At 42.6% G+C, this 8,687-nt stretch overlaps 1 protein-coding gene across 1 annotated transcript in view; it reads right to left on the reverse strand.

The window, feature by feature from the left end:
* Positions 1–6,272, reverse strand: part of LOC124863479 (serine/threonine-protein kinase BRSK1-like) — a 57,966-nt gene extending 51,694 nt beyond the window's left edge. Inside the window, exons 1-2 of the mRNA XM_047357865.1 lie at positions 5,915–6,272; positions 4,212–4,306 (exon numbers count right to left, since the gene is read on the reverse strand). Coding sequence (XP_047213821.1) covers positions 4,212–4,306; positions 5,915–6,002 — 183 coding nt within the window. The 5' untranslated portion in view covers positions 6,003–6,272. The remainder of the gene's footprint in view (positions 1–4,211; positions 4,307–5,914) is intronic.
* Positions 6,273–8,687: the final 2,415 nt, after the last annotated feature.

Consider the following 8,687-nt stretch of genomic DNA (forward strand, 5'->3'; position numbering starts at 1 on the left):
TAGCCATTACTACCATTAACTTTTCTTTAACATAGAAAGTACTCTTTGTTCAGTGCCTTTGTGTTGTTTGTGTGTATGCGCTGTCCTCTCAAACCCCCAGTTGGTTGCATGATGGCTGCTTACACTGAGCCAGTTTCTGCTGGAGGTTTCTTCCTGTTAAAGGAGAGTTCCCCTCTCAGCTGTTGCCATGTCCTTGCTCAAGAATTGCTGAGGGATTGCTGCAAGGTCAAAGAAACTCCAAGCTCTGAGCAGCTGTGAACTGGGATCCCATGATGTTCTTCCTGATTCTGTAAACTGTAGCTTTGACTGCTTTTCTGCCAGGCATGATGCTGCTCTTACCAGTCCCACACAACTCCAAAACTTTCCAAAACATGAACTATAACTTGGAAATACAATCTAGATAATATCTAGTCTTTAGATTTTCATACATCAGAAGTAAACCTGTCCGTTAGGTTTGATAAAAAATGTGGATCAAGTCTTCTACATGAATGGGTAAAACCTGATGAGATCCCCTTATATCTATGAGTATATATCTATGTGGAGAAAAAGCTCAAACTATAGAAATAATTAATGAGTAAAAACTCTTGGAAAATACTTACATTTAGTCTTTAGAATTAATAATTTCACCCTTAAAGCCAATCAGTTATTGTATTAGTACAAGCAGATGTCCATGACGTGCCCTGAAAGAAACTCCCTCACAGGAGAAAATGAGGCATATCATTGATTTTCACTCTACACACAGGGATTGGTTATTGAACGCTAAGTTTAGGTCATGCTAACTGTCTTTAAATAGGCTTCATGGGGCTGAACCATGGTGTGAATCACAGAGCTGTGTAAAAGCATTCTCTATAAACCTTTTAGTCACATTACAGAAACAAACCTCAGTGTATTTTATTGCAATTTTATCTGACAGACCAACACAAAGTACTGCAGAATTGTGAAGAGGAAGGTCAAGGTCCTTATTTAAAATCAGAGAAGCATGGCATGCATTTGTATTCACCCCCTTTACTCTGATACCTGTTAGGAATAACCTATATTAATATGCTTATAGCTGTTTTTCCCTTTTATACAATAGTGAGGTAAAGTATAAGTTCTAATGTTTCCCTTTTGTTACATTAGGATAGGAAGCTCATCGACACACATTACAAGGATAAATGGACCAAGGTTTGTCATAAATGACCTGAAGCTGGGGCACTGGGGTTGATAGTGGAGCAGCTGGTATAACTGGGTTGATTACAAACCTACAGCACACTTAGATTAAGTATGGACACCCGCTACTACACAATCTAACAGGTAGACACCACAATGGTGACACATAGTCTACTGATAATCACTGAGGGAGAGAACATCCATTGCATTGGAGAACCAGATATAAAAACTACATGTGACCTTCTATCGAGGCTCTTCGTCATCCTCTAACAGACGGCGACAGTCCGAGACGGGAGCCTCAGCGCTGATCTCTGTAATCATTCCTCTGCCTTAATTTAGATTAAAAGAGCTAAAAGTTAGAAACTGTTTGAGAGTCGTTTCTTTAAGAGTCAAAGTTACATACAGTGTGTGATCGCTTCTGGGGTTCAAGTACCGGAGGAGCTCTGAGGCGTCTGACCGCCAACAGGGTGTGGTAGCTTGGACATACCTCTAAATTAAATCCAGTGCAACCAATTTCCTTTAAAGGTTCCCCTATGAATAAAAAGTCTACTAGGTGTTAGATTTAACCTTAGTATAAATCCAACTGTTCTGTGAAGGCTTCAGAGGTTTGTAAGAGAACATAAGTAAACAAAGAGCATCCCGAATATCAAGAAACGCATCACACAGACCAGGGAGAAAGGTGTGGAGAGGTTTAAAGCACGGTTAGGTTATGCAACAATGTGCTAAGCTTTACACATCTCAAAATGGAAAGAGTATGGCACAACTGCATGTCTATCAAGATATGGCCATCCACCTAAACTGTAAAAACCTGTTGACAGGATAACTATTGGTCGAACACTTCATAAATCTGGCCATTACAGAAGAGTGGCATCAACAAAAGGCATTGATGAAGAGAATGCCATAAGAAATTGTGTTTGTAGTTTGCCACCAGCCATTTAGGGGACACAGCAGACATGTTTAAAGGGACTCTGGTAAGATGAGAACAAAATTAACTTTTGGCCAACAATAAGGCATCACTTTATACACTCTTACCATGACACAAGTTAGTGGCAGTATCATGCTGTGGCAAAGTTTTTCTTCAGTGGAGACCTGGAAGATGTTTGAGGCTGCAAAAGACTTGAGACTGGGGCACCGATATACCTTTGAGCAGGACAACAACCCTAAACATACAGCCAGAGCAGCAGATGGTTTTAATGTGATTAAATGGTTTTAATCACAGCATGTTCATCTGTTAGAATGGCCCAGTCAAAGTCCAGACCGAAGTCCATTTGAGAATCTTTAGCAAGACTTGAAAATTTCTGAATACAGATGTTCTCCATCCAATCAGACTGAGCCTGAACTATTTTTAAACAGGACCAAGAACACAATCAGTTCCTGCTCAGCAAAGCTGGTAAAGACAAACCCCAACACAGTTGCAGTTGTGATTGAAGCAAAAAGTTTCTTTACAAGGTATTGACTGAGGGGGGCTGGACAAAATACCATTTTTCATTTTAAAAATTGTGTTGGTCTATCAGATAAAATCTCAAGCTCTAGACTTTTGAGTTGAGACAAATTCTTTTGTGAATTGGAGCTGTATAAATAAACTAAATTCAATTGAATTAAAATGCATTCATGCTTTTCACTGATTCTTTAACATTGTAAAATGCAAAGTCTAAACAATCTCAGTGTTGTGTTTTTGTAGCAGTAACAATGAATGAATGTATTACTGTGTGTAAACACAACGCTACAACACTGCACATCTCATGCTTAGAATGTTCACTGCAGGCAGTGAGCCACAGCTAAGACGGTGGCATTAAAAATAAGTTTTATCTCAGTCCACTTTGTCTGCTGCAGCTCTCATCAGAGGGCTTAATTAGCAGACTGAAATCCCTCCTATTGTTCAGCGCAGAGAGGCAGTGCCCACACACTCGGTGGCCTCAAGACACACCGGCAGGCTTTCACTGACAGAAATAACCACTTCTGTTGTTTTCGCACAACACAGGCTTTAAGCTGCAAAATTAAACCCAAAATTCCTATCTCACAAAATTAGCATATTTCATCCGACCAATGAAAGAAAAGTGTTTTTAATACAAAAAACGTCAACCTTCAAATAATCATGTACAGTTATGCACTCAATACTTGGTCGGGAATCCTTTTGCAGAAATGACTGCTTCAATGCGGCGTGGCATGGAGGCAATCAGCCTGTGGCACTGCTGAGGTCTTATGGAGGCCCAGGATGCTTCGATAGCGGCCTTTAGCTCATCCAGAGTGTTGGGTCTTGAGTCTCTCAACGTTCTCTTCACAATATCCCACAGATTCTCTATGGGGTTCAGGTCAGGAGAGTTGGCAGGCCAATTGAGCTCAGTGATACCATGGTCTGTAAACCATTTACCAGTGGTTTTGGCACTGTGAGCAGGCGCCGGGTCGTGCTGAAAAATGAAATCTTCATCTCCATAAAGCTTTTCAGCAGATGGAAGCATGAAGTGCTCCAAAATCTCCTGATAGCTAGCTGCATTGACCCTGCCCTTGATAAAACACAGTGGACCAACACCAGCAGCTGACACGGCACCCCAGACCATCACTGACTGTGGGTACTTGACACTGGACTTCTGGCATTTTGGCATTTCCTTCTCCCCAGTCTTCCTCCAGACTCTGGCACCTTGATTTCCGAATGACATGCAGAATTTGCTTTCATCCGAAAAAAGTACTTTGGACCACTGAGCAACAGTCCAGTGCTGCTTCTCTGTAGCCCAGGTCTGGGGAATGCGGCACCTGTAGCCCATTTCCTGCATACGCCTGTGCACGGTGGCTCTGGATGTTTCTACTCCAGACTCAGTCCACTGCTTCCGCAGGTCCCCCAAGGTCTGGAATCGACCCTTCTCCACAATCTTCCTCAGGGTCCGGTCACCTCTTCTCGTTGTGCAGCGTTTTCTGCCACACTTTTTCCTTCCCACAGACTTCCCACTGAGGTGACTTGATACAGCACTCTGAGAACAGCCTATTCGTTCAGAAATTTCTTTCTACATGCAGACTGACACATATGAATATTTCAATGAAAAACAGAAAAATAAATAGTACCATACCTTCATCAGAACTGATTCTGAGAGTTTCTCTCTGTTCACAATCTTTATGGCCACCTTCTGCCCTGTTATACAGTGGACACCCAGCTTTACCAGGCCTGAGAGGCAGACAGAGAGGGTGGGACAAAGTGTCGAGTGAAAACAGGAAGGAAGCAAAAGTCATTAATAATTCATAACCTTTTTCTGACAATGTCACAAACTCTGCTCAAATAAAGGCCACTCATTTAGGGAGACGTCTATGACTTCTTACACCCAAAATGCGATGAAGACAAATCTCTTTGGGAACTCTGTAGGAGGCATTTAAAACACGAAGGCTTGAGAGAATAATGAGCTCTAAAATGTTACACAAAGTTGGGAGTAACAGCCTGAAATCTTCCTCAGAGCCAGCCTGAGGTATAATGGTGGAATTTACACAGGGCAGGTTTACGAATGCACCAGTTGTGAATATAACACTAAAGCGCCTCAAAATGTACAAAGTAATATTAACAATCATATTATACTGCCAATTTATTAATTTCAGCTACTTGTATCTGAGCTAGAGTAAGACTGCAGGCATAGTGATCTCTTTTTTGATCAGCAATCATGTATAAGTGCCACCAGGTTGTGTTGACAACAACACTCTTCGTGTGGAAGTCATTACTGCTGGAAGTCTCAAAAGTTATTTTCAGTATCAGTGAGGTGTTAAAAAATGAAGTCGGCAGAATTGCAGAGATGAAGATAGCTATTTAAAAAAAACGAGTCTCTTCAACATACCAAGAGAGAGAGCAGATAACAGGCAGGTTGAACATACTGTAGCAAAATTGCTCTGTTGCTCTTTTAATCCTTTCCAAAGCTTTTAACCTCTGTCTGTCATGGGCCATGGAAGATTTGAAAATTGTTAGCTGACGTCTGGAAATCTTAGTGAAAGGTAAGGATCTATGTTCTCAATGAAAACACAAAGAAAGCAGTTTTACTTTTAGTTATGCTAGCTGTGCTAATCAGTATTCTACGATGTTCAAAATATCTAAAAGTTAACACTAAATTAGTATGGTTTTCATAAGTAGAGATAATTTTCCCTTGACCGTTTCTGATCGGTGATCGGCAGATAAAATACTGCAAAACCAGGTTTATTTTCCTGTTCATTTAAACACATCTAAACTAAAACTTCCACCATTTTAGGTCTGTTACCGCATTAACTAATGTCTTTATTTTAGGAAACTTTCTCTAGTTTAGCAAAAATCAGGTAAAGGTTAGGGACTTTTGCCTTGATACATAAATGGCGATAATCCTGTAATTTCCTAGTTTTCTGGTGGATTTAAAAGTACTACCGCTACCAAGGAACCAAAAGCATAGTTTTTTCACCATTTTATGTGTTATAGTCTTCAAAAATGTTTGTCAAAACTGGAATCAGAAGACCTGAAAATCGGGAACTGTTATTGGCCAGGTACAGCTTTATCGGTGCATCACTATTTAGTATTAATCTTAAAGAGAAATTAAAATTGGTATTGGCAGGTCAAAGCTTTTCAAAAACCAGAGATTGGAAAATTGGCAGTGAAATTCTGCTTTTCTTTGCATGTGTGCAAAGCAACAAACTTTGTCTCAGTCTGAGCATAAGTACATACATGTGGACCCATAAATAAATATCTTCTCAGGGCCTCACACAGCATTGCACCGGCCCTGATCTTACTTATTTTAAAGGCTTGCAAGTGAATTAAAAGAGGCCCAACCTGTTTGTCCCTTCCCGAGGGTCTTCTCCAGCCGGTAAGGCCCCACGTACTGGCTGGACTGGCCCACTGTGATCTCTTTGCTGCTCATTCTTGCCGAAAATCGACTTTATCCCGCGAAATAAGACAGAGCAAGACCGCCACAACGCGCATCACAGGCGGTAGAGAAAAATGACTAAACTGGTCGTGATCCGAAGCCAGGGCCCTGCAGGCTACTCCCTTCAACTTGTCATGCAGTCAGATCCAGAATCAGTTCCCTTTCAGCACCGCTCGGAATGCAGCATCATCCACATGGAAAGGTGGGAAAAGATGACGTGTGCATATAGCTTATAGTTGGCCAAAGTGGAGCAGAAAAGGATCTCATACATGAGCTAGAAAGGAAGGATACTTTTGCCTCTGATTGATTTCTCTTAAGAGTACAGTCTCAAATAAGCCAAGTCAGAACCGCCTGATTGGATCCATCCCGAGGATCGATGGGACCCCCGTCTTCGCTGTTGCTGCCGCCGTCCAAAAATGTTAACAGTGTCCTCCTAACATCACACATTTCCCTGCACCTGTCAAGCCCCGGGCCTAGTCTGCTCAGAATCTGCCTGTCTGTTGTTGTCCAGATTATAATCTGCTTTCGCAAAGGCATAAGCAAGAAGAATGGGTTTTCCAATATCCGGTGCACACTTTGGCTCACCCCCTCCCTCGCCCTGCATCAGGAAACAGAGGAAGAGGAGGGTGAGTGTAAAAAAAAGAAAAAACTGCCTCCGGGAAGGCCAAGGCAGACAAGCGAAATGCGCCCCCCGGTCGAGACAGCTGCAGCGGGGAGGGCTGCGCTCCCTGTGCCGGTGCTGGTAGAGAAGGAGGATCAGAGCTCGTTCCGATGGTTCATCTTGTTTCTAGAAACAACAAGCATCCTTAACTGGCGACTCCCCGTGCTCCCTCCCTCTTTCCTTCCTACCTCCCTTGGACGGTTGTTCTCATCATCTTACTACATCTCCTCCCTCAGCCGGCGCGGATGCTGCACAAACAACTAAACCAAACCGGCTTTTTGCTAAAGAGAGGCTCCTGAAAACAGCCAGAATCCACAAGAGCTGCTCTTCACGGTCGGAATATCCCCGCCTGCTCTGCTGCAGTCTGCTGCTACCTCCACCGGCTCCTTCTCTCTCAGACTTCTCTCCTCTTCATTCTCTCCGGCTTCCTGCTCTCCGTCGGTCAGCATCTGCATCCGGGTTCCGCTGATGCTGCCCCACCCTTCTGCCGTTCTGAAATGCAACTTCCAGTTTCCCCCTTTGGCAACAAAAGAAAACATAGTTCATCTATGTTACGAATCAAACAAAAGGCAATTTAATTTAACATAAAAGAAAAGAAAATATGATCTAATTCATCAAAAATTAAAAAAACTAAATATTAGGATCGGACAGACTGAGGCTTTGACACAGACAGACTAGACTGAGCATATCTGTGAGCAGCAATTTTTGAGTCTTGCCACAAATTCTCAACACGATTTAAGTCTGCACTTTGACTGGACTATTGCAACACATGGAAATACTTTTATCTAAACTAATTCAGCTTTGGACGTATGTTTAGGATCATCGTCCTGTTGGAAACTGAAACCATTGCCACAGTCTCAAGTGTTTAGCAGCTTTTCACGGGTTTTCCTCCAGTATTTCCAGGGGTTTAGCTCCATTAAAATTCCCTGTCCATGCCTTGTTCTTTCAACAATAACTTTTATCGTCCTCCTTTCTACAAATAGCTGCAGATCTCTGCAGCTCCTCCAGAGTTACCACAAACCTCTTGGATGCTTCTCGGATTAATGATCTTCTTGCCCAGCCTGTTAGTTAGGAACACATCTTGGTAGGTTTACATTTGTGCCAAACTCTTTCCTCTTGGAAGAAAAATCTGAATTTTATTGCGTAACCTAAACCTGCTTTAAACTTCTCTACAACTTCCTCCCTGACCTGTCTGAAAAACCTCTGAGGCCTTTACTGGACGTCTGAATTTATGCTGAGATTAAATCAAATGCAGTCTATATGTGCGATATACAGGGGTTGGACAATGAAACTGAACCACCTGTCATTTTAGTGTGGGAGGTTTCATGGCTAAATTGGACCAGCCTGGTAACCAGTCTTCATTGATTGCACATTGCACCAGTAAGAGCAGAGTGTGAAGGTTCAATTAGCAGGGTAAGAGCACAGTTTTGCTCAAAATATTGAAATGCACACAACATTATGGATGACATACCAGAGTTCAAAAGAGGACAAATTGTTGGTGCACGTCTTGCTGGCGCATCTGTGACCAAGACAGCAAGTCTTTGTGATGTATCAAGAGCCACGGTATCCAGGGTAATGTCAGCATACCACCAAGAAGGACAAACCACATCCAACAGGATTAACTGTGGACCCAAGAGGAAGCTGTCTGAAAGGGATGTTCGGGTGCTAACCCGGATTGTATCCAAAAAACATAAAACCATGACTGTCCAAATCACGGCAGAATTAAATGTGCACCTCAACTCTCCTGTTTCCACCAGAACTGTCCGTCAGGAGCTCCACAGGGTCAATATACACGGCCGGGCTGCTATAGCCAAACCTTTGGTCACTCATGCCAATGCCAAACGTCGGTTTCAATGGTGCAAGGAGCACAAATCTTGGGCTGTGGACAATGTGAAACATGTATTGTTCTCTGATTAGTCCAACATTACTGTTTTCCCCACATCCGGGAGAGTTACGGTGTGGAGAAGCCCCAAAGAAGCGTACCACCCAGACTGTTTTATGCCCAGAGTGAAGCATGG

Source organism: Girardinichthys multiradiatus, chromosome X (genome assembly GCF_021462225.1).
Source record: "Girardinichthys multiradiatus isolate DD_20200921_A chromosome X, DD_fGirMul_XY1, whole genome shotgun sequence".
NCBI classification, from domain to species: domain Eukaryota; kingdom Metazoa; phylum Chordata; class Actinopteri; order Cyprinodontiformes; family Goodeidae; genus Girardinichthys; species Girardinichthys multiradiatus.